Source organism: Diadema antillarum, unplaced genomic scaffold (genome assembly GCF_040938485.1).
Source record: "Diadema antillarum isolate AM-2024a unplaced genomic scaffold, OU_Dant_1.0 seq00001083_RagTag, whole genome shotgun sequence".
NCBI classification, from domain to species: Eukaryota; Metazoa; Echinodermata; class Echinoidea; order Diadematoida; family Diadematidae; genus Diadema; species Diadema antillarum.
This window is the reverse complement of record NW_027271903.1, coordinates 200785-228389: the sequence shown is the minus strand read 5'-3', so window position 1 is coordinate 228389 and position 27605 is coordinate 200785. Positions and strand designations below refer to the sequence as shown.

The following is a 27605-nucleotide window of genomic DNA, read 5'->3' as shown; positions in this document are numbered from 1 at the left end:
AGTTTGGGAAGCGAGAAGGCCGACTAGAGTCTGGCAATTAATGCCATGGCCTAGCTTTCTTATTGACTCTAGTCATTTTGGGAGGAAACCCCTGCAAGCTTGGGGAAGATTTGCACTAACAGACACAAATGTTGGCTGCAGGATGCCTAGACCACCTCCTGTATGGCAGGAAAAGAAGACGAGTGGGGATATTTGGGCTTGTCCTGCTGCTTGTTGTGTTGCTTAGCTCTTGTTCCCATGTAAATTAGATCATGCATTATTAGTAGTCCAAATTCAGGAAACAGTGAAAGATTCATAGACGTGCTCAGAGGGGCAAGCTGAGAGAGAATAGGAGCCTCTGGCATCTTCACTCATCCATGATATTTATAATGTTGTATTCAGAAGAAGTGCACATTGATAGTTTTTCCTTTGCCAAGAAGTTCCCCCGTTTTTCTTATGTCTATTTCTGGTTGAAATACAATATTGACCAGGCCTGGTTTTGTGGCTGTGTCCATGTTTGATTTGATGTGCTTTTCTTGGGAGCAGTCATTTAGAGAACGTGCCACATCCACTGGCTGTCTCAGGAGGCCCGGCTCCGTGCTTCACAACAAATACGCTTGAGTCATATTGTGGGACAACATCGAAGGAAGAGGCCATCCTCAGAAACAAGGCCAGAGCATGCGTGGGAAAAAGTGCAGTTTTGAATGTCTCGGTGCAGGTTCTGATCATTTCTTGAATAAAGAGTGCCACTGTACTTTGAGAAATGTAAGAGTGACCTAATTCAGTGCCTGCCCTCCTCTCAGGTCCATCATCCTCTTGATGTAACCGAAACCGCTCCTATGATGGATTGTCCACACTTTTTCTCTCCCTTCCCACCTCTTGAGCCGTACCGAGCTGAGAATCAGCGAAGATACAGGATCATGCCTGCCCCACTCTCTGCTCTTTGTGCAAGCAACTGGTTGTTTTCTCCCCTTCTCTGTGTTTTAATCAAATACACCAAATTACCTCTCCAAATAGCAAGAACAGGAGCGGTAGAGTGCAGTTTCTCCATTAACGCTCGAGCAATATGGAGTATCTGCAATTTTCCTTGCTGGCCTTTGAATCGTCAAGGCCATTCACTGCCGAATGACTAAATTACAGGCCGTGACTGAAGTGGTAGGACATTTACCAAGTTGCTCGTCACTCTCTCCCTTCCCCTTAATTTGTTGCCTTGTCTTTTCCGTACCATTGCATTCGTACTATCATCTTGCACCTTCTGAACTCCAGCCACTCGAAATCGCTCCTTGCATCCTAATGCTTTTTCCAAACGCCTGCTACATTAATGAGCGTGAATTTCACATGTGGCATATGGAGTGGGGTGCATAATTTGCTTATAGCTCATCACCAGTAGAGCGTTATATGACATTCTCTCTCTGTCTCTCTCTCAGGTTGTGAGGGGCAGAAAGTGAGGGAGAAAGGAAAGGCAAGAATGAGGAAAGAGGAACTTTTAATCACTGTGACACGTTGTCACCTCTCCATATTCCTCTTCTCCGTTTTGATCATTATTGTTATGTCCATGAGTGCGGAATGCAAAAGAACGTTTGGAGTGAGGGAGCGATTCTGAATAAAGATGAAGATGATGTGGTCTGATGGCTAACTTAATTTGCATATGGAGTATTTAACGTGCCCTGTCCTCTTTGCTTATGGTGGAAATGAGAAATCTTAACTTTCGGTAGGATGAACTTCTCGTTTCCATGATGCTGCAAACAGCCAACAAATGCTGTTTCCTCTTTTCTGGGTGCAGGCAGTGAAGATGGTGTTTTGTCCTTGAATCTGGAGACACTGACTTTTCAGGGAACATTTCCTCATAGAGTCATTTTGTTTTTGTTATTAATGACCATACCATGCTTTAGTGAGAAAAATGAATTCAGTCAATTTTTTTTTTAATGAAGAGTGTGTTGTGTTGCTGCATGCTGTTGGGATTAATTGAACAGCTAGGCTTGAGATTTCACTAGAGATTAAAGATTTTGACGAGCTCTGAAATTTATGGTGATTGTGTAAAAGTCAAAACAAATTTTAGTGTTCAATCTTTGGAAGAAGGATCTGCAATGAAGTTCAAAGCATCAACAAGATGCAGTGTGGGATCAATAAGATATACAGAGATTTGGATCATTCTGGTCAGTGACAAGTTATATAAACTTCAGGGAATTCTTTGATCATTGTGATGATATATATCTTGCTCCCTTTGCTACTACTCACTGATCTCATGTATGTTTACATCTTGATCAAGCCCTTGGTCTGTCTTGTAATGGCATGGCTAATTATTTTTCTCAGAAAATCAATTTTGCAATAAGGGTTCAGTGCCTCTTAGATGCATCAAAATTCTTTCTTTCGTCACTTGCTTTAAGAAATAAAAAGTCATTAGTACATCAGGCACATACTTCCTTTCACATGATTGCCCACTGCCTATTTTATGGCTGCTTCCACCTAATTATGCAGAATTTGAGTTTTGAATTTGCCCATATTGTTCCTGATATGTTTTGTATAAATTTTTCTTGTATAGCTGTGACATTTATATGTATCTTACATGTTATGTACAACAATTGAAATTTGGCTAACTTCTACTCACAGTTTGTTTATATTCTTGTTTTGTTTATGTCAACAGATGTATCATCAACAGTCTGCGCACCTGCAGGTTTGATCTGATTCTGCCTGGCTCCATCAATGTGTGGTCATAACAAGTCACCATGGCTGCAGTGGAACCACCTGAATCTACTGGGTCAGACGGCAGCCCTTCTGGTGAGGACATTCTAAAACAAGAAGAGCTTGACAACTCTCATGCTGAAGAACCAGAACCAGACCTAGTTCTGAACCAAGACCCGACTTCAGACACTGTCACTGAAAATTGCATCACCGAGAACAACGATGAAAGTGAGACTAACGAATACCTTGATAACAGTGCCAATGAAGAGTTACCCAAGGATGCAGCAGCAGACGACTCCCCTGGGTACAATGATGTGAGTAATGAGGATGATGCTGAGGAGGAGAGTGGGACCGGGGCAGTCAGAGAAGTCACTTGCAGCAAGTGTTCCAACAAGTTCACAGACTTGCAGACGTACATGGAACACAGCTGTATCATGACAACATGTGAAGCTGGTCTACCAGAGGAAGAGGACGGTATGGTGTCCATTAGTGGCAATGACAGTGAACTCAGTGACATGGAGAACTTTGAGGGTGAGATTGTGTATCAGCCAGACGGCTCAGCATTTCTCATTGACAGCAGTGAGAGGCCAGAGGCAGAAGGCAATTCCATCTCGGCCATGGAGAATTCACAGTCGGAAGTCAGCAAGCTGATGAAAGAGCATGAAAAGATGAGTGCCCTGCCTGGCATTGTCAATGCATTGCATATACCCAGCTACATGACCATGGGCAATGTCTCCCAGTTTGGGATGATTTCAGGACAGTATGGAACACCAATTGTGCACAGCTTCAAGGTGTATGATGTACGTAACAAGGCTGAAGATGAGGAAAGCAAGGACACGGACAAGGATGACAAACATGGTTTTGGGGGTGCGACTGTGGGAAAGCCAATCCTAATGTGTTTTATTTGCAAGCTTTCGTTTGGCTTTGCCAAATCCTTCATGACACATGCAACTCATGAACACAAAATGACATTAAATGAGGAAGAGAAACATATCATGGGCAGAAAGGATCAGTCTGCCATCATTCAGGGTTTGGGCAAAGAGAAGGAACCTCTACTGTCTTTTCTTGAACCAAAAGCCACCAAGCAACAATCAATCCACAGTATAGCCAACCTGAGACCTAGTCAGGGGGGCTTTGGTCAGTCTGTGTACTCAAGTGCCAATTCCAGTGTAAGCTACATGTACCCTGTCTCAGTTGCTATCAGTACTACACCACACACCACCACTACCATCTCAACTACCTCAGATGCTGCCTGCACACATTTGGACACCAACAGTTCACCTACCAATATGCACCATGCAGTGGGATTGCTCCAAAACAGTACTGCAGTGAGTGACGAGAGGCAGGCAAGTAATGGAACATGGCGACACGAAGAGGGCATGTACATCTCGCCCCAGCGGCCATCCTCGACAGACTTGTGTGGCAACCTTGAAGGTCAACCCTGTCCAACTGAAATAGAAACTGCCAAGATGGGTGAAATTGAGCGGAGGGCAACCCCTGATGCTGATCCACATGGGCCTCCATGTGTCCACAACGAAATGATGGCAAACCATGTCCAGAACAATGAGGCTGATGACATTGCTTCAGGTGAATCCCTTTCAAACAACAACAACAAAGAGGCTGCACAAGATGCTGTCCACTCCAGCCCGCTGTGCCCAGATGGAGATGGTGTGGACAGTGACATACCTCACAATCATGATCCTTCAGCTACTGGCTGTGTGGAGTGCCCAAAGTGTGACATGGTTCTCGGGTCATCTCGCTCCCTGGGTGGACATATGACAATGATGCATTCTCGTAATTCATGCAAAACCCTCAAATGCCCCAAGTGTAACTGGCACTACAAGTATCAGCAGACGTTGGAAGCCCATATGAAGGAAAAGCATCCTGAGACTGAATCCAAGTGCATCTACTGTGAGACCAATCAACCACACCCAAGGCTGTCCAGGGGAGAATCATACACCTGTGGATATAAACCATATCGCTGTGAAATTTGCAACTATTCTACCACCACTAAGGGCAATCTGAGTATTCACATGCAGTCTGACAAGCATCTGAACAACATGCAGGAGTTGCAGAATGGTGGAGATCATCTTTTCATGCATCACAAGTTGAATGACCTTGCCCAGGCAGCCAAACCCAAGCACAAACAGACATGGAGGTGTGATGTGTGTGACTATGAGACCAATGTGGCTAGGAATCTGCGCATTCATATGACAAGTGAGAAGCACATCCACAACATGATGGCAATCCAACAAAATGTGTCCCAGATGCAGAGGGAGATGCAGAACAACATGACAGGACTGCCACCAGAAGAGTCCATGTACATGATGCTTGGCCAGAATCCAATGATGCCTGTTATGCATGGTCAGGAACCTAGTATGATGGACATGCAGGCTTTCATGACCCAGTACCAATATGACCCAGTGGCCTACAGTGCATGGATGAATAATATGGCCATGGGAATGAATGTTCAGGAAGCAGCAGCTGCTGCCCCTCATCCAAACACCCCTGATGACCCATCAAAGAATGAGCCTCTCACTCTCTACCAGTGTTCTATCTGCAATAACTTCAACACTGAAGATCTGGATGACTTGCACATCCATGTGCACAGAGATCGAAGTGAACCTAACATGGCTCTCTGGAGAGCAGTCATAGGTGACATGCAGCAGTGCATGCTTTGTAACTACTCCACCCAAGTGAAGGCCAACTTCCAGTTACATCTCAAGACAGACAAACATCAGCAGAAATTGCAGCTCTTCAATCACATCAGAGAGGGAGGCAAGCAGAATGAGTGGAGGCTGAAGTATATGAATGTTGGCAACCCAGTCCAAGTGAGATGCAATGCCTGTGATTTCTACACGCACAGCGTAGACAAGCTGCGTGCTCATTCCCACCCCAACAATTACCGTCACGAGACAAGTCTGAAGCTCTTCCGCCACATGCAGAGCATCAACATCACCATGAACTCTGAGACGCGTCGCTTCCATTGCCCCCTATGCAGCTTTTATACCCGGACCAAGTTTAACCTGATGCAGCATATTCAGTCTGTGCAGCATTTGAAAAATGAAGCTAAACTCGCCAAGCAAGATGGGCAGGGTGTAGATGCTGATGGAACAACTGCGGATGGAGCTTTGGATCTGTCCAAGAAGGAGCGTCCCTCATCTGCTGAGTCAATGCCAGAGGACCAACTTATCAATTCCAGTATTCTAAATAGCAATGAACAACCAGAAAATTTGAGTAAAGCAGGCACTCCATCCAATGCAGGTGGTAAAAGTGACATCAGGGGCCATACCACCACACAAATATTCTCCTGTCCCTACTGTAAATACAGCTGTGTGGACCAACAGCGCATCACTGCTCATGTCATGTCTCAGCACAGTGTGAAGCCGTCTGCCATACTCCGTTGCCCTCTATGCCAAGAAGTATGCACCAACCGTATCAACTTGGAGGTTCATCTGATGGATTCTCACAGTGTGTCCAGGGATTGCATTCAGCGCCTCATAATGTCAGTGGAAACATCTGAGAATGGACCAACATTCCATGCAACTCCATCTGCCAATGCTATTGCAACAGTAACACAACCTATAGATGCCACACCCCCACCAGAGTCACGACCCTCTTCTTCTCAAGGTGCAGATGTAGCTGAGCTTGGAGCTTCCCCCCGTGCATCGCCACAATCATCAGTTCTGTGGGAAGAGGGAACAGAATTGTACAGGTGCCAAAACTGCCACAAAAACTTTGCCAACATAGACCTACTTTATGGCCATCAAAATGAGTCCTGCCCTCTGAAAGAGCAAGACACACCAAATGGACCAGGATTTCTCTGCTGGAAGAAAGGTTGCAATCAGTATTTCAAGACAGCCTCAGGTTTGCAAGTTCACTTCAAGGAAATTCATGTCAAGCGGCATCAACTCCCTGGAGCCAAGCCAGAGCCACCTAAACCCGAGTCAAGCACAGGGCAAGTCAGCCTCAAGTGTGTGGTATGTCAGAAAGTCTTCCGTTCTATGTCAAACCTACAGAGCCACTTGGAGACAACCCACCCAGATTTGAATCAAGAAGATGTCTTGCAGATGCTTGCCACAATGCCAAATGGGGATATCGCAGGACTCCTCCCAAATGGACCAAATGAGATATTAGAAGATGACCAACAGAATAATTACAGTATAGATGACTCTCTTTCAACCTGCAATGGGACCGATGGCAGCTACTCTGGAGACTTGGATGAGATGGAAATGGATGGACCAAAACCTGAAGAAGGCAGCTTTTTAGACCCTACCAAGAAGTACAAATGTCAGCGGTGCCGTGTTGGCTTCTCAAAACAAAGTGAACTGAGCAGTCATAACAAGACAGTGTTTCACAGGAAGGGTGACCGTGCTGCCCAAACATTCTCAATGGACAAGTATTTAGATCCTAACAGACCCTACAAGTGTGATGTATGTCGTGAATCCTTCACCCAGAAGAGCATCCTTCTTGTGCATTTTAACTCTGTTTCTCACTTGCACAAACAAAAATTGAGTCTGAATGAGCCAGCTGAACCAGAAATGCCAACCGATCATGGAGACAACAAGCCATACAAATGCACACTCTGCAAGGTTGCATACAGTCAGCAGTCAACCCTTGATACTCACATCAGATCTGTTCTTCATCAGAGTAGAGCTGCTAAACAGGAAAATGCAAGTATTGCACAGGAGAGGGAGGAGGGTGAGCAACTGGTGCTTGGAGTTGGAGGAACCATTCTCCCAGCACCATCCCCAACTCAACAACAGCAGCAGCAGCAGCAACAACAGCAACAGCAGCATCATCATCATCAACAACAGCAGCAGCAGCAACAGAAACACAAGCAGCATCACAAAACGCAGCAGCAGCAGCAGCCACCCCAGTCATCGAAGTCTCCAGCAACTCCAGGTGATGCACAGTCACAACACCACCAGCAGCAACAGCTCCTACAGGCCCAGCAGGCACATCTTCAGGCACAGCATGCTTACTACCAGCAAATGCAGTTTCAGCAAGCTTTACAGCTCCAGCAAATTCATCAAGCACAGTTGCAACAGCAAATTGCCGCTCAGCTGTCGGGTGTGCCAGGTCAAGCCAATGACCCCAATGTAGCTGCCATCCTCTCTCAAGACCTGTCCATGATGCTCATGCAGAGTCTCTCTCCAGCAGCCGCCATGATGTATCCAGCCCAAATTCCTCTGTCACCAAGTATGTATTCATGTGCCATGTGTGGGACTGTTCTCCCCAGTCATGAGGCACTCATCCAGCATCAGCCAACATGCCCAAAGGCTTCTTCCTCCACCAGTGTTTCCACAACTTCAACACCAGTGGCAGAAAAGCCACCAGCAGCCACCACAACTGTTACACCAGCTACCACAACTACTGTTACTCCCAGTGTTGTAACGAAGCCTGCTGAAGTGCCAAATGCAAGAAGAATACGCACCTCTGCCGTTCAGCGCAAGTTGCTGGAAAGCTACGGCTTTGATCTTGTGCAGCAATTCAATGAATTTGCAATGGGTTTGCCATCCAGCATAGCATTAGAAGACAAGTTTTACTGCCAGGGATGTAGGAAAGAGTTCTCCAGTATTTGGGTGTATAAAGCTCATATGGAAGAAGTCCACAAAAAATTATTGCCAAATGACATAATTGAGAAGTACACACAGTTGTTCAAGGATGAACTACAAGGAGAAGAGGATGATGAAGAAGAAGATGCAACAAAAGTTACAGAAGAGTCTGCGAAGCAAGATGAGAAGTCCAAAACTATGAAGTTGGATATGAAGGTAAAAGCAGAAAAAGAGGACACCAAAGAAGTTCTGGTAAATGGACAAATGTCTAGCACTAGTGAAACAATTCCATCAAGTCAGGATCAGTCTGCATCTCAGGTTATGCCACCGCCACCCCCACCACCACCACCTCAAGTGTTTCCGGTCAACCCCTACCAAATTGCCATGATGCAAGCTCTGCAGCCAAGCAGCCCGTCCACTTCCTCAAATAGCAGTTCCACAGTTGGGCAATTCCCAGTGCCAGTACAACATGTTCACTCTCTCACACAGCAGCCGAGCCTCAGTCCAGCAGGCATGCAGCAGTTACCACCATACCTTGATCCCAACTATCTACAGCAGAAGTCTCCAAAGCGTGCCCGAACTAGAATCACAGATGATCAGCTAAAGATCTTGAGGGCTTACTTCGACATCAACAACTCGCCAACCGAGGATGCTATCGCAGAGATGTCAGCAAAGTCTGGTCTGCCTCATAAAGTCATTAAACATTGGTTCAGAAACACACTGTTCAAAGAGAGGCAACGCAACAAGGATTCTCCATACAATTTTAACAACCCACCGACAACAACTTTGCTAGATGCAGAGCGAGCTAAGAAGAGAGAGAGCAGTGAGATGCTGTCTGGAGGGTCATCAGAAAAGAAACCAGCCAGAGATATGGAGAGAGATACCTTTGATCTGGATCCCATCAGGCCTACGTCCAGTCCCAGTATGCGATTCCTTGCTGAGCAAGCAATGGTCAAACCAGTGAAGCAAGAAATCCCTCTGCCACCTCCACATGCCCCTCCACCAGCTGCTGCAGCTGCAGCGGCTGCAGCAGCCGCAGCAGCTGCACAGGCGTCCACTCTTTTACCATCAGCTACTGCCATGAAGGAGCCAAAGCCCCTGAGTCCCATAGTGTCAGTGGTGCCAGAACCATCTCTTCCAAGACCAGAGATAAATGAGATGGAAACTGCTGCTGAGGAACGCAGAGATAAGATTGTGGAGCAGACTTACAGAGATCCCATAGATATTAGATCCAGTATGTCAAGTGATGATGCCATGGACAAACACCAGAAGCTGTCAATGCCAAATTCTACTCCCCTTGTCATCACATCAGCTCCTATCACTCCTACCTCCAGTATATCAGATATGACCTCACCTCTCTCATCCCCGATATCTCCAGTTCCTCCTCGCTCTGTCATATCACCAACTAATTTGTCATGCAACTCTTCTAGTTCTTGTGACAAGTCCATGAGAAGATCTGGAAGGACCAGATTCACTGACTACCAGATTAAGGTGCTGCAAGAGTTCTTTGAGAACAATGCCTATCCAAAGGATGATGATCTAGACCATCTTTCACGGCTTCTCAATCTTAGTCCCAGGGTGATTGTTGTATGGTTCCAGAATGCAAGGCAAAAGGCTAGGAAAATGTTTGAGAATCAAGCCCCTCCTGAAGGACCTCCTGAGCAAGATGGTCTGAGTGGAAGGTACAAAAGAACACCAGGCCTCAACTACCAATGTAACAAATGCATGCTTGTTTTCCAGCGATTTTACGAGCTCATCAAACATCAAAAACAGCATTGCTACAAGTACAGTAGTCTCAGCACAACTAGTAGCAGCAGTTCCCAACACAGTCCAACTCCAGCTACTCCACAACCGTCATCGGTCAGCCCAGACCCCTTCTCCAAATTAGCTGCAGAATCTTCCACGCCAAAACATACTCCAGATCCACCTACAGCATCAGCTTCATCCTCAACTACGTCATCTTCATCATCAAGATCAAAGTCTGAGCATAAGTCGTCACCTGCATCTTCTTCATCTTCATCCAAAGGGGCTCAGTCAGAAAATGAGAAACCATCCAAGAGTGGACATCACTACAAATGTGAGCAGTGTAAGGTTGCTTTCCCACAGCTTGAGCAGTGGCGTGAACATCAACAGGTGCATATCATGGGTATGCAGATCATGAATAGCTACATCCCACAGCAGATTCCTTACAACATGATGTACATGCCATATGAGGCTTTCAATGGCCTCACTACAGAGCAGTACATTAACTATCTCAACACTGCTGGGGGAGCAGGGTCACCAACAAAGTCAAAGAATTCTGACACCAGTGATGAAGCAGCTGGCCAGTCCTCTGACCAGGGAAGCTCCGACTCTGATCCCAAGAAGGACAAGAGGTTACGGACGACGATATCTCCAGCCCAGCTGGACATTCTCTATGCTAAGTACCAGGAAGACAGTAATCCTACAAGGAAGATGCTTGATGTGATATCGGAGGAGGTTGGCTTGAAGAAGAGAGTTGTGCAGGTTTGGTTCCAGAACACCCGTGCTCGTGAGCGTAAGGGCCTTTTCCGCCTCTCAGCTCTTCAACCATCTATGAGATGCCCATTCTGCAAAGCTGCCTTCAAGGTAAAATCTGCATTGGAAGCTCACATCAAGGTGAGACACTTCGACAAGATTCAGAGCAGTGCGCAGGTTGACAGTATCATAGCTCAGGCTTGCAGTCCTGAAACTCTCCATGCCATGGAGATGGAAGCTGGTCGAAGCAGTGTTGGGAGTGACGATAGACACCTGGAGAGCAGGGCCAGCGACTCTCTTATGTACAGTGATGACAGCCGCAATCACACTTACTCAGAAGATGGTGAAGGCGGCAATAGAGAGGAAGAAGAAGCCATGTCTGTCAATAGCTATCGTGATGCTGAAGACAAAAATGATGAGCGCAGCATGGATGAGCGAAATGAGGACAAGAACTGGGAGGAGCGGAATGAGAGTGAATTGCCACCACGAACATCCAGCCACAAAGGCAGTGATGGAGATGGTGGCATAATGCAGTCTGACATAGTCTTGGACAAGTTACCCAAGGACTCCTACCTGCTCTCTCCTACCAGCAGTGTCGCAGGAGAGGATGCTGTATCAGAGGCTGGCTCAATGGACAGGAGTGAAGACTCCTACAGTAATGCAGATGACTCAGAGAGAGGACTCAAACGATATCGCACACAGATGTCTCAGCTGCAGCTCAAAATCTTGAAGCACTGTTTCAATGACTATCGTACACCCACCATACACGAATGCGAGCTTCTTGGTCAAGAGATTGGTCTTCCAAGGCGGGTAGTGCAGGTTTGGTTTCAGAATGCACGAGCTAAGGACAAGAAAGGCAAAGGGACAGTGACCAAACACTTTGGCATGATTGGATCCACAGGAGATGGTACATCTGAGTGTAAAATCTGCAAGACAAAGTACTCCAGCTCTATGTCAGTGCGAGACCATGTGTTTACAGAGCTTCACGTGAGGAATGTCAGACTCCATGTCAGCAAAGAGCTAGAGAAGTACGAGACAGAGGAGTCCAGCATGTTCCTACCAAAGCTGGAACAGGGCAAGCGCAGCCAATCTGCTTCCAGCTCTTCCAGCCAGCACCTAGTGGGTAGTCCACCGGCAGCAGCTACTGCAGCCGCTCTGAACCTCAATCCTGTTGCAGCTGCTCAGATGCAAGCCCTGCAGGCCATGCAGGCCCAGATGTTGACTCCTCAGCTCCCTGCCACTCACTTCCCACATGTTGCTTCATCAGTTACAGGTAGCTCTGGATCTCACCCACTGACATCGGGGAGCTCCAGCAAGCATGAGAAGGACTCCAGACCATCATCGACCAAGTCCTCCAAGCCTGACATGGAAGCCAGTCAGCCGTCCTCCAGCCAAGCAAACATGCCCAGCTCTGCTGCTGCTGCAGCAGCGGCTGCGGTGTCAGCTGCACAGCTTGGAGTGAACCCGAATGAAGCTGCACTGATGTCCTACCTGTATGGTGGAGTATCTCCCTATTATGCTCAGGTGCCCATGATGTACCCAGTCTACCCTGTGGGCCTGGAAATGCTGTATGCTCAGGAACAGGCTGCTGCCATCCCCCCTCATATTCTACAGGTGAGGTGCTGAACAGATAGAAATGATAGACAATATCCAAACTTACTCAAGTTAAGACACCAAGGAAGACATGCTGATGTCTTAAAGGACAAGTTCACCTTTATAAACATAAGGATTGAGAGAATGTAGCAATATTAGTAGAACACATCATTGAAAGTTTGAGGAAAATCAGACAATCCGTTCAAAAGTTATGAATTTTTAAAATTTTTGTGCAGCAACCGCTGGATGAGAAGACTACTGCAGCGTATGAATAACTTGCGTACAACAATATAAGGAAAATATAAAGAGAATTTCACAAAATTCCATCTTTTGAAAAAAGTACACATTCCCCTGACTCGTTACCGACAAATGTTATGGGCAATATTATTCCCCCTGCCTTTAGAAAGAGGCAAGTCAAGAGCTCTTTTATTATGCGAAAAAAGTGAAAATATGTTGAATTTTCTGTTACATTTTCTTTATACTGTTGTACGCATATGACTCACAAGCTGTAGTAGTCTCCTCATCCAGCGGTTCCAACACAAAAATTTTAAAAATTCATAACTTTTGCATCGATTGTCCAATTTTCCTCAAACTTTCACTGATGTGTTCTACTAATATTGTTGCATTCTCTCAATCCTTATGTTTATGAAGGTGAACTTGTCCTTTAAGGAAATGTCACACATGATATTTGGCTTATTTACTATCTAATATCAGATCATGTGTTTTATGAGACAAAGAATAGCATTCAAGCATTTCTTATTTAATCAACATGGAACAGACCTTCCATGGAACCTTGAACCTTGTACAATATGTCTTTCATAAGTACAATAGGTATTTTTCCTTCATCACTAAGACCACCAATGCAAATATTCTTTTAAACATGAAATGACTTCCTCAACATCCATGATCTGTAGCATGATATTACTTACTGTATACAATTGAGAGTGGCAGAACAGAAAGATAATGTCATAAGTCCCAGTAAAATTGTCAATATAGAGGTCTACTGTTACATTTGTCATTTTCACAAGGACATATGCATTCTAGTGTCATATGTGAAAGCTAGAAATAGAAGTCAAATTTGATAGAGAATGTTTATCATAGTATATTTGCTTGGATATTTTATCGATATTCCAATTATAAGTGCAGTGATATTAGTGTGGCTTACTTGTGTGTTATTTTTGTTCCTAAAGAGTAGTCCTTTTTGTTCTTGAGTTTTCATTTTGGTTGGTCTGTTAGTTTCCAAGTTACCTAAGGGAGTGTGTGTCAAAATAAGGAATTTGAAAGCATGATGCATGGTTTGTTTGCATGATTTGTTACTGTAGAGTGGTCACAATGAAGTATTATCCATCAGATGGATTAAAAACTCTTTTCATCTTTCAAGATATCTTTGGATCTGCATGTGGTATATCCCACCCTGAAATCTCTAGATTTCATTGAGTCATAATCCTGTGTTCATTATAGCTGATAAAGCTAGTATACAGACATTTGCAGTGAGGTGGTGCTATAATTTCATGTTCAGTGGTTTATGGAAACATTTATCTTTTCTGTGGTGTGTTACATCCTTGCACAATGTTTCAAAGCTGTTAGCCAATTTTCCAGAACCTACTCCATTTTTTTTTGTCTCCCTCACTCACCTGTTTCTTTGAGGAATTCCTGTAGTTTGCATTGTTTGTTTCATTTTGATTTGTTTTAGTTTGTTGTGTTTTGTTGTGGCAATTTTTGGACTGTTTGTTTGCATGTTTATTATTTTTGTAACAGGCCTATGCTTCCAACCCCCTCGCTGCAGCACAGTTACATGGCCTGATGGGAAAAATACCTGAAGACCAGCAACAGGCACAGAAGCAGCCACAGTTGCCGCAACACCACCACTCACACCATCACTCCCATCACCACAAATCTAAAGACAAGCACAAGGAAAAAGACTATATCCTTCAGCCAAACTCGTCCACTAACCGCTATCTGTGCAAGAAATGTGAACGGGTCTTCACAGACCGTGACCTGGTGACCTCCCATCAGGTCACCAAGTGCTACCTAGGCAAGGTGGTCAACATCGAAGAGACAGTGGAGAAGCTCCCGTCGAATCGTTACCTGTGCCAGCTGTGCCCTCGTGAGGTGCTTTTGAATGAAGACGTTGTCAAGCTGCACATAAAGACTCCTGTCCACCAGCAAAAGCTGGCCAGGAAAAGGGAGAAGAAAGAACGGCACCACCACAAACACCACCACTCCTCCAAGAGTTAGGACCACCTGACCATGATGGGCGTGGCACAGTGGGAGACTGGTCTGCCTTAACCCAGCTTCCCTTGCATGGATCCGTTAGAACTGTACAGGGTTTTCATGAATATGCTAGCTAGTCCTCAATGATACTTCATTTCAATGTTTTTCATCCATTTTCCTTTCCTTCTGACCAAACTGCTGAAGACGAGCCATCATTTTTTCAGCTCTCATCCTGCACTAGTCCCACAGTGTCACCAGGAGATATGGCGGGACAGGAAACATTGTGCACAAGATTAGAGTGTGTGATTACTACGCCGGCATTTTGGTATGTATGTGTACAAGAATGCCATCGTACCAAGAGTGATTTCACTGCAGAATAATCTTTTGTGGATTCCTCATTTATGTTGTTTCTAGTCCTGCTCATATGAATTGCATGGGGTGCTAAATAACATGCATTATTATGCATTAATTTCTTGATGAAAATTACGAAAACAAGTTGTTGTTCTGTTAATCAAGAGAGTAATGGTAAAATAGCAGATTGTATGTGGAAAGTAAAATCATACAACATAAGGTGTGGGCATAACATCTATCGAAATAGGAAATTTGTCAAGCATTGTTTTGCTGGCATGCAAATAAAAGAAATTTAAATGCATAAGAATGGGTCAAAAATCTTCCAGTTAAATAGTAACAAACTAATAAACCAAGAGAAGTTTAAACAAGTCTTGACTGAGGATTCTCATTCTAGGGCAGTGCACACAAAGTTTTGCAAAAGACAGTATACATACCCAACTATCCCAGTGACATTATTTAGCAAGAAGAGGTAATTGACTGCCTGTGTAACCGTGGTAAGTTAGAGCATTCTTTGAAAACTCTTAGAAATGGACTCTTTGACTGGTCCGGTCTTTTAAATTGTTTGAGCTGTCAAAAAAAAAGATAATTGGAAAGGAGTCAACTATTTGAGGTCTCAAGAGTTAGGCAGATGATTATATAATTTTACCATGCTCATCCAGCTTTTTGGAAGAGGAAAAAAGAAGGAAAATGTGCCGGAAAAATCGAGAGAGAGAGAGAGTGAGAGAATGTAAGCATCTACCTCTAGTGAGTTATGCATCATAGAAGGGATTGTGATTAAATGCCAAATGGTCAGTTAACAAGAGATCTGTCTAAAAACTAACGCAGCTTCCCTCAGAAAGAAGCTCGGGGTTTATTTTGTCACAAATTCAACTGAACCCATGGAGGATGTGTGAGTTTGAGCTGTCTACACAGAGGCATGGCTGAATGTAGTTGATTTTTTTTTTTTTTTTTTTGGCGGTTGTTTCTAGTCAGTAGGCAACTTGTGTGTTAAGTCAAGATCAGAAATGAATGTAATCCATTTTGATATATGTAGTACTGCGGGTAGTAATTTTAGTCTTGTTATTTGTGTTTTTATTGATGAGAATTATATATATATATATAATATATATAAGTATATATATATCAGTATTCCAACTCTGTTTATCGTTTTGTTTAAGCAATGAACTGACCAAATCACTGTAGGTTTTCTTCTGTTGGAGGCTGAAAGCTGTTTTTTTTTTTCTTCTGAGGTTAAACTTTCACCTATGAAATTATTGGGAAACCTGATGCTTTGAAGTACTTTCACATACCAGTGAAATGATATGTGATGATGATTTTTTAAGTTTTTGTATACCTCCTTGTTTGACCAACCTCTGTATGATGAGATCATACTATATTTTGCGATGTCATTGCCACCAGGCAATGATCGTTTCTCTCTCTTGCATGTGGACCATTTGCTATCCATGAAATTTGCACAAAATATAGGACTTTATCTGCCCCTAGAGAGGATAGACTTTCCCATAATATTTCTTTTTTTTGTGTGTGTAGCATGGAGGAAAGCATTTTGTATGCAGCAGATTACTTTTATATTTCCTTTAGATTGTACATTGCATTGTATTCAGGTTGAAATAGAATGCTCGAACCTTGGACAGATGCTAAGAGTATCTCTGACAACTTTTCTGAAAAGCTGTTCGTACAAGAGGGATGCATTGCCAATGGGCATTTTTCTGTTCTCAATTGTAGACAGTGTGTTCCCTCTGGAAATGCCCAGTGCATTCTTGTTAACATTGCCAAAAGTTTCCCATCTGTGATTGGAAATAGTTTGTTGAATGACGTTAAAAATTGAGATGTAGTTATATACATATGTTAATGACAGTTTTTTTTCCTGTATAGACTGTGAATATTGCTGAAAATGTATAATATACTGCCAAGATGGTAGCTGAGAATGTACATATTAACCAGATGATATGCATCAAGAAAAAAAATACATTCATACACCTTGCTAACATAAGCAAAAACGACAACAAAATGCACGTGATTTTCACTGACTAGTCCTAGAGAAATATTATGACAAAGGAACATATGATGAAATACGTCTGATATCTACGCACCACATTTTATGTACAGATTTTGTTTTGGGGGATCTTGTTCTTTTGTTGAGAGTAGAAAACTTTTCACCTTGTGTATCCCTGGTCATTTTTTCTAGTGTCAGAGTGTAACGCTGCATAATAAGAGACTAATTAGGATTCTTAATGATTAAGATCAAAATGTAATGATGTCAGTAGAAAATGTAGAAACTCCTTTGGAAGATGCGTGAAAGAATGAAGAGAGCTGTGCCCTGTGTTAGCTTAGAACCTTTCTATTTGTGTCTGTTTGTGTGTGTGTGTACGTGTGTGTGTGTCTGTGTATGTTTGTGCGTTCTTGTGCCCTGTTAGCATACCATGCAACAGAAGTGACCTTGTCCAAAAGTCTGTTATCATCGTAGATTGCTTGTTTCGTGTAGATGATAAAGAGCTATTTAGTCAAGGATATGTAATGATGAATAGATGACAAGTTTATAGCTTCTATCCTTTAACTGGTATCAAGAAGTGACTGGAATCATTGACTTCATGAATTCAAAACCATTCATATTGTTGCTTGTCATATCTAAAAGTGTCAAAATTTCGATGAAATATGAACAAAAATATTTGCTCTGTGAAAGGATGAACTACATGAAGAGATCGATGAATTTTAAAGGGAATATTGATAACTAGATGGAGATATTGCCAGCAATGTAAAAAGGCTGAATCTATAGATAAAGAATTGGAAAAGTAAATGTGGTGATTTGTAAACTAGTCGGATGAGAGTATCTTGGGCAAGAAAAGTACAGAAATCTATTGGAGATGTATATCTGAACAGTCAGACCTTGTAAAGAGATTGAGAATAGGTGGTGTGTGAAGACATGGTATTGATGTATTTACTTTGTCATATTCAGAATGTGTATTTTTGTTTTGTTTCTGTTTTTTTTCTCTCTCTCATGTGACATGTGTTGTTAAGTTGCATATCAAACCATAGTCATGAGCTTACAGTAAGAGAGATTGAATTTTGTGTTCTTTGCAAAAACTGAAATGGACAATTTATGTCCCATTGTGTTAAGTGTAGGTAATATTTTGATGGACTGGCCGGATTCTCATATCTTGGATGGGTTAATGTTTGCGCCTGTGCGGTGATGCTGATTCAAAAAAGAAGAAAAAACTAACACAAACGAAAAATTGAGTATTACACAGATTATTTTTGTGTGTAAATTGTAGATTTTGTACTATGTTAGTCACTGTATTTATCATTCATAGTAAGAAAATCATACTTTTCCCTAGTTGCTGCGTGTATTTACATATATATAAATATATATATTTACATCATTTTGAATTACCTTGTATAACGGTGCTTAAATATGTTTTTTTTTTTTTTTGTAATTGACTTGCTGATAATGTTGTTGAATGCAAAAATGGGCCAAACATTTGAGGAGATATGCTACCAGTGAATCTGTATAAATGGAGAGGAATAGATGCACAAGCTTAAAGTACAGAAAAAATAGTCACCTCTAGATTAATGCATATCTTTTGTATGCTAACAGAATGGGAAGTTTGTTTGCATTTATGTGTACTACTAACTGATAATTATGTTTGTATCGCTTTTTTTTTTGTACTGTAGATAGTCCAGCTGTAGGCATGTGATGCCCTTCTAGATTGCTTGTAAAGCATATTAAACATTGTATAGGACATGTGTTTGTAGATGATTTGACAAAACATGAGGCTTATTCTTCTTTCTCTATGTCAACAATTATGTGTTTGTTTCTTTATTTGTTATTTGCTTTCAGTGTGTAGCATAAGAGAGAAGAGATAAAAAATCATATAAGACAATTTGACACTTTGATACCTCAGAAATATTGCTAAAGTACTTTGCGTCATTGGACAAATGAGACTTTTTTTTATTGCTTGGATTGGAATTTGTACACGGCCAAGTCTTCGACTGGGTCCTGGTACTCCAATATGGTGCTGAAGATATTGAATGGTCGGACAGTGAAACGAGAATTCATACCCCTTCCTTCCAAAAATTACCTTTCCCTTCTCTCTATCTCTCTCTCTCTCTCTCTCTCTTTCTCTCTTTCTCGTTCTAACACTATCACGCTATTCCTTTGTAGATCTAGACAGAGATATGGCAGATAAAATGCCTTTATTTTTGTGTATGCAAACTTATTTACAGAACTTGTAGCAGATTGAAAACTAATTGCCAAAAATTTGTAGCATGCTAAGTTACCTACCCCTTCCACCTAAAGAGTTGTTTCCCCATTGTATCCAGCATGTGCTAGGTCCATGTATATGACTGTTTGTTTAACAGTGCATAACAAGGCAGAATCTTGGAGAGACGATAGTACACAGTGTAGTAGCAATCAATACTTTGTGGCTGTTTTCTGTGTTAACGTAGAGCCGGCACTTTCAGGAAATTATCACAATGTGTAGAAGCATGGGATCGTGTGTGTTTGTGTGTGCGTGTGAGAGAGAGAGTGTGTGTGTGTCTGTGTGTTTGTGTGATACACACCTGAAAGAAAGCTAGCCATGAGTGGTACACCTTTACACCTGCACCAACCTGTACCTGTGGTTTTTGGGCTACCCTGTAAATAGTATACTCAGTATGAAGAGAATGTTACTATAAGCTCTGTAACTGTCTTGTCTTGTGATTTTTAGAGAGAGAACAAAAGAAAAAAAAAAAGAAGCATACTGTGCTGACGAAGCTGCATCCGATTTCTGTACCTCACTTTTGTAACGGGGTTTACTGCATGTTTCTGTATTGATATTATAACCGCTTGCTAAGAATAATGTCTAATGAAAAAAATAAAATCTGCCAGCCATGTGTTTACATGAAAAAACGAAGAGATTCAGTGGCATTGTGTCTTTTTGCATTGTGTTTTTGTGGTTTGTGAGAGAATAATCTTTTCAAGACAATCTCCAACATTTCCAAGAGATCAGTGGAGTGTGTGTGCTATGTGGATGAATTGTTGGTTCCTCAAAAATTATAATTCCATATAAAAATCACAGTGATGCTGGTGATTGCTGCAGGTTGTGAAGTAGGAGCAGAGTTGAAATTGTGGCTAATGATAATATATAATCTAATTACCCATTTTGGTACTGAGAACTTCCATTTTCAATTTCAAGAAAAGTCTTGTTCTTAGTGTACATATCACAAGAAGGATATCTTCCTTATGTCACAGAAATGTCGTTTTAAAGCACTCAACTATAGGAAACGAAGACTTGTATGAATAGATGCACCATTGGCCGTCATCAGTGATATTGAATCATCCACTTTATGATCTGATTGACCACAACAAAGAATTGTTTTGTTTTGTTTTGTTTATTGGTTTTTTTTTAAACCAATAATCAAACTCTCTTGTTATTTTCTACACTTGTCATTCACTTTAATTGCTACCTTCACATACATATACAAGTATGTACATACATGTTTTTTTTTCTGTAACTATCTTTCTGTTTCTGTCTATATTTATATATATTATACATGTATGTATATATGTAAATATATATATATATATATGTATATGTATATACATATATTTATTTATATGCAACATATGTGTGTCTGTGTACATGTTTATATAATATACATAAATACACACTTATGTATGTTTGTGTGTGTACATCAAACATAGACACAATAATTGGGAATCACAGCAATCCAGAACATATCAACAAAGAAGACATTGTTTTTGTTGACGGGAGTAACGGTCATAAGGTGACACGACATGGACAAGCACCCGACCTGTACATGATGATATAGGGCTATGGTCTGACATCTTGTCGTGACTCAGAGAGGGGTATGACATTTTAAACAATCACAGGCGCTGGTGGATATTTTTAACCCTTTTTTGTCACGTTTTTACGTGCAGCTGGGGATAAGTCTTCCTGTTGGCTCCAAATGACCTACCTGGTTAAAGATTGCTACCTGACAGTGACAGAGGCCTGCACATTCTCTTATTGGCTTGTCCCACCCTCATACCTTAACCCGTTGAGGACGAGTCCCGAGTATATGCGGGCAAGTATCTATGGGAAATGCGTGTTGTAGCAAAATCAGCCAATCCTCAACGGGTTAACCCGTTGAGGACGAGTCCCGAGTATACTCAGGCATGTGTCTATGGGAAATGCGTGTTGTAGCAAAATCAGTCCGTCCTCAACGGGTTAAAAGTTCTTCTGATGTTAAAAAACAGCAACAACAACAACAACAACAACAAACACATACTTTGATGTCCCAGGGCTTGGTAGAGAAGTAGTAGGCCAACAGCAGTGAATGAATGATATACCAGTTCATGAAAAGTACAGGTTGTACTCTTTTTTCCTAGTGAGAGAAACGTTCATGGGCTGAACCAAGTAGCATGATACTAATTCACCATCAGAGCTGAACTAGTCCCTGCATCCACTTCTTAGAGTCAGTAGAAAATTGTGTGTTTTTCTTGCATAATCATTTCACAGAAGACATCTTAACTGCATTTGCAAAGGTTTGAGGTAGTAGTTATTAGCTTGAATGCCAGACAGCAAACCTAATGTGGTTTTTGTGGAGTGCACAATAAAAAATAAAAAAAATATGTATGAACTTTTAGAATGAATTTGGCCAATTTTCTGTGATAATAATGTAATCTGCATTATCTTAGATTTTATGAGTTTAAAGGGAATCTCTCCCCTAAAATTTAAATATGAGAGGTGTGAGAGCATGTCCTAAGAAGTCTAGAGAAAATTCTATCCCATCACAAAAAAAAAGTCCCAATCTGTGAAATATTAATTTTAATAAATCAGCACGCACTAGCACGCGCTGCAATAGTAGCCAGATCTGAAAATAGTAGCCGCGTGTAGACCATCGGTGTGTGCACGTTTCCTTTGTTCGCCTCCGTCTGCACACAGCTATATCGAATACTGTCTATGGGTATCGCCTCATCGAGCCATATGCATCCGCATGAGTAGAGGCTGCCACGGCTGCCTGGTCAGTGGCCCGGCATAGCACGGTAGCACCAACCTAGCTGCGTACGTGGACATTCACGTGCGTTTGCGTGTTTTGAGAGTATCGTAGTACACTGATCGTACAGAACATTATCGAACTACGCAATCGAATGCAGTCGATAAGACCAGAAGACTACTCTTAGATCAAGGCGCATGTAATTTTTGGCATTTTAGAGATTGCTTTATGTCTCTTTATATATTGCAATATCTCTGTATGTGAGTAATGTTGCACTCTTATATTTCATAGGGATATTACCAGTACAATAACCTACAATGTCAGAAAACTAAATTTCTGTGCACAGATACACTTTAAATATTCAAGTTTTCTGTAGATGTTCATTTAGAATGTTTCATGAATGTAATATGAACATAAAGAGTTGCAGGTGTGAAGGTGTATGGATAACGAGAAACCAAAATAACCAGATAGATAGATAGATAGATGGATAGATAGATAGATAGATAGATAGATAGATAGATGGAGAGATAAATATAGGTGCAGGCAGATGGATTTATAAACAAATGGAGATAGCTTTAGATTGATACATTGCACATGGATAAACAGAGACATAATGAGCACAAACATACGTACATGTACATACATGTGCACAGACGTAAGTGGATGCATGTTCATGCTAAACATAATATATACATATATGCATAGATACATAAGCTACCTGTATATTCACATACACATGCACACATACATACGTGTACATACATACATACATACATACATACATACATACATACATACACACATAGAGGTATTTAGAGTGATGGATTGATGAATTAGGTATTGATGTGCCCACATTCAATCATATTTCTGTCAAATGTTGAGCCTTCTGCAAGCTGTTCTTCTCTTCCTCATCACTTCTCTTTGACCCACCTTGCTATTTGCCCATTAACCCATTGATAACTAGTCCAAAGTGACTAGTACTTAAGGGCAGATGTGTATGGAGATGCGTTTTATAGCAAAATCACCTCGTCCTCAACGGGTTAAGTGTGCTCTTAAAAAAACAAAACAACAACAACAAAGAGTTACATGGCCTATTCATACTGTGCTTGGTTGTGATAATTTCCAAAATGAAATATCTAAAAGACCAGGCAGATTATCATTGATATGTTCGTGGGCGTGTGAGCCTGGACAGGGACGGGGCTAGATAAGTTGACAAGTCGAGTGGATATATTTGCGTCCCGGAATTGGCTGGAATCAGTGTGGTAATTAATTGCCTCGTTTATTTTCCAAAGTATCAGTAAATGATAAACCATCATCTCATAGAGGGATCATGATGAAGGACAAAGTAAATGAGATCCGATCCAACCAATACACATTCAATATCCCAGTCGCCATAGCTACAAATGCGCTGGTGTGTGAATCTCACCTGTTTATATTCTTTGTTTGGGGCCATGCCCATTGCTCAGGAGCTATGGTATTACATTGCTCGAGTTTGCAGTAATCAGGAGCATCGTTAGGGCCTCAATTTAATGAAAATGAAAGATTTGCATAGTTCTGGCAGTTAATTCACTTAAAATTTTTGTCCTTCATTAATCTTGTAAGCTTTCATTTGTTGAGCTGTATCGCCATGATGAAAACGAACACATTTTTTTTTTATTGATGTATCAGAGGAGCTAATGAAGTGTCGCGCAACACACTGCATTGGAGATGATGGTCCTAACTAGTAATCTAACTCAAACCTGTCTTTATAGCCTGCTATAAGCATCAAATAAAGATGATATTCTAACAAAAACAAAATGAATCAACTTTAAAAACTTTTAAGATTTGCGTGGTTCAGTCTTCGAGGAAAATTGGGATTACTCAAAATCTGATGGTCATCTTGTGTCCTCTGATGAGACTGGGCTGATCTCAGTGTAGCACAGAGAGGCTTTGCTTCATCAACGGTCAAGGGTGAGAATGACAAATAGTATCATCTGCAAGGGATGATGCATGTGCTACAGATAGCACTGATGGTCCTTATTACTGATGGAAACAAAATGGTTGCTCTTCCAGACTCTAACTGGAGGCTCACCTGAAAACCCTTTCTAATGATCAAGACTTTGGGGACAACTTGAGGGGCCTGTTTCACAAAGAATCTAAGTTGATCTTAAAATTTAAGATTGACTAAAAATTATGGTATGCCACTGGTTTTCCTGTATGCCACTGGTTTTTCATTTGCATTTCACCATCCACTTCAAATTGTCATTAATATTTATGGAATAATTCCTTTGTTATTTATATTATCTTGTGTTATCAATGGCTAAATGAAAAAAAAAGGTCTCCAAAATCTTCATTTTCATTAGAAAGTTGAGCAACATTGAGACACACACAGTATACCATAATTTTTAGTCACTCTTGAATCTTAAGATCGACTTAGATTTTTTTTTTTTAATTTATGTTCGACTTTGTGCTACAGGCCCCAGAATGGGCAGGCTCTGAGCATGAATTTTGTTGAAAGAACAACAATCTGTGAGAAACAAGTTAGGATGTTGTTTTGAGTAGTGGACAGTGAAGTCTCATGCCCACTAGTAGCTGAATGGAAACTAGTGAGAAGATACCACATGCTCATAACTTTAGGCCTATGTCTGACCTGTGACAGCTACAAATAAAAACATTGATATAAAGAAACAAAGGATTTTGAAATACAAGGAAACATTGATAGTACTACTGTAACTTCAGGTAAGGATTCTTTAGACTACTTGCGACATTGTTCTAACCTACATCTAAGCTCCCATGTACTGACCTTCCTGACCAGATCTTCCCCAGTTTCCGTGGAAAAATAGATGCAAATCAGTTCGTCAACATGCGAAGACATTTTGAGGTAAAGTTCATTACTGCCGTGAGATTAGTGAGGGAAGCTATGCATCGGTAATGAAGAGAGGCCTGTCTCTTCTCTCTGCGTCGGCTGCCTGTCATGCCCTAAGGTGTGGGGAGGATATCCCGGGATAATTAGAAGCGTGTACGGTATAATCACTCATTAGTTTCCAACAGGCAGTACACCTCTACAGATAGATACATGTACATGTGTAATGTATGTGCATGCATGGGCTTGGTTAGTCGTTGACATGAGATACTCCATTTTGATAATAGCCATGTGTATGCCTTGGTATGCAAGCCATTTAATGTCACTATTGGAGGGATGTACGGCTCAGATACAAACATGTTTATAACACATTCTTCACTGTCAATCATTGATTTCATTTGTTCCTGACAAGTATTGATTCATCATTGATTTTTATTCATATCTCCCAGTATTCATCCACATTCAGCAAGTGGAGCTCACAAGGGTGATAACAACATGGCAAGTTGTCATGCCATTCCTTTGCAAACAGCCATAAAGGGAACATTTCATGCAATAACTGCTCCACACACCCTCACTTGCTACATAATTCAGTCAAATCCAGATATTTTCAATTGTATACAACATTATACGTTGGGAAAGATTTAACATCTCACAATAAAAATGACAGTGACATCGTTGTCATTTGCTGGTAGGATTAAAATAAAGAAGAACAAAAATCACATGAAAATTAAAGAAAGTCACCTGAAGCAATAAACAACCATATTCTCATAAATATATTCATGTCATCAATGGTTAGTTATCACTAAAAACTACTTCATTTTGTGGGTTACATTACATGAAGGTGGCTTAAGGTTGATATCAAATAGAAATGTGTATGTACCCCAATGCTTTTAGGCAGAGTAGTTTCTGCAGTTACTACCTCTGAATTCTACTGAAAACAACAAATATGAAATAGTCATTAAAAATAGACAGTCAAATAGTCTTACTCAAAGATGAAAAAAAAAAAACAACAACATCTGATTGGGGAAGAAGTCTCAGAAATGGCATTACTTTTCTATAACATGGCAGCCAAGGGTGGTCTGTATGGAATGACCATTGCATATTGAAATATATGGACATTGTCTTTAGTGTATCTAATTTGAACTGTAAATAGTGAACAAATAGAAACAGTGATAATGATAATATTGCTGATATTCATGATCATAATCATAATGATCACAATCATGATCATCATCACGATTAGAATATCCAAATCATTATTACAATCGCAATCACCATCATAACCATTACCATAGTTATAATAAAACACTGCAATTCAAGAGATGTTTGGATTTTTTCACTGCATGGAAACAATCCCATGACCTAATGACATAAGAAGCTAAATGATTGAATGCAAAGTTTGATCAGCATACTGAATGAATAAGTAGCTGTGCTAGAAATGTGCGTCTTCCTTTCTGACATCTTTGCTCCGTTTTCCTGATGTGCCAAGGTAAACCAAGACTGGAAGCTCAGTCGGAATGGCCAGGATCTTACATTGAAAGAGAGAGAAAAAGGTCAGTCATGTATGGTGGCTGAACATTCCAAATAATTATCTTTGTTTGTTACATCTCTGCCTCTGTATTTTTGTATTTTTTTGTGTGTGTATTTTCTTTTTTTTCCCTCTATATTTCGGTCATTTGTTGTACCCGTGCTCCTCATCTCAATCTTGGCGCTCAATTTTAACTGGGACCTACGCTCGACAAGCTTGCTTTTAAGTAGGTTCCGTCATATTTCTTGAGCATTCATTCTCAGATTCCAACTTTCATATATCGACCACTATATGTTTTATATGTTTGCAATATTCTATGTATGTCTCCTGGCTGGATACCATGTATTATTTATTTATTTTTTTATTTGATGTATTTTTTTAATCGAGAAATATGAAAAATGAAATTGAAAATTGATATTGAAATTTCTGTGAAGTTGGGTTGTAGGCTACTGAGAGGTCAAGCGGCATTGTATATCAGAAGGAAGACTTTCAAATCCACTGAAGCTCAAACAAGGGCTACTAGTTTAATACCTTGGATTTGTTATTTTTTGTTGATGGATACAACACACAGGAATTTGAGACTGGCACCGATACAAACACTCATGCACTGATGGCCTTCATGTCTTACCTCCAACAGTCAATGTAAAAAATCATAACAGATTTAAGCAATTCCATTTTAATAATAATTTCCTTGACGCACGGGATTAGATCATTTATTCCACTTCGATGTAGTGTTTGCTCAATTCATTGGTGTGTTTGTTCCAAATCAATCTTCATTAGTCTAACTGAGCCTTATTTGTAGTGACCTACCACTTTTTGTCAATCCTACACAGTAATCTCCGTGTAATCATATCCATCAATAATTTCTCTTTGACCTCTTCGTCTATTCATTTTTTTAATCTTCACGATGCACGCTTATTCATCATTAAATTTCCAGTATTACGATGTGCCCCTCATTAAAGGACAAGTCCACCTTCATATACATTAGGATTGAGAGAATGCAGTAATATTAGTAGAACACGTCAGTGAAAGTTTGAGGAAAATCGGACAATCCGTTCAAAAGTTATGAATACTTTAAGTATCTGCGAAGTTACTGCTGGATGACAAGACTACTACCGTGTATGATGTCACATGCGTACAACTATATAAGGAAAATAAAAAGAGAATTTCACAAAACTTTACTTTTTGAATAAAGTGCACATTTCTTCGACTTGCTACTGACGTATGTTAAGGGTAATATTATTCCCCCTGCCTTCTGAAAGAGAGAAGTCGACTGTTCTTTTGTTATGCGAGAAAAATGGAAATATGTTGAATTTTCTTTATTCTTTCTTTATCTCGTTGTACTCATGTGACATCACAAGCTTACTTAGTCTTTTCATCCAGCCGT

The 27605-nt window shown here is 41.1% G+C and overlaps 1 protein-coding gene across 5 annotated transcripts in view; it reads left to right on the top strand.

Annotated features, from left to right (window-relative positions):
- LOC139743465 (zinc finger homeobox protein 3-like) overlaps nt 1–16699 on the top strand; it is a 242178-nt gene extending 225479 nt beyond the window's left edge. For 4 of the 5 annotated variants that reach the window (XM_071653946.1, XM_071653945.1, XM_071653948.1 and 1 more), the window contains 2 exons: nt 2624–12329; nt 14067–16699. In XM_071653946.1, coding sequence (XP_071510047.1) covers nt 2706–12329; nt 14067–14546 — 10104 coding nt within the window. In that variant the 5' untranslated portion in view covers nt 2624–2705 and the 3' untranslated portion in view covers nt 14547–16699. The remainder of the gene's footprint in view (nt 1–2623; nt 12330–14066) is intronic. The other variant, XM_071653950.1, reaches the window with a different exon arrangement.
- Nucleotides 16700–27605: the final 10906 nt, after the last annotated feature.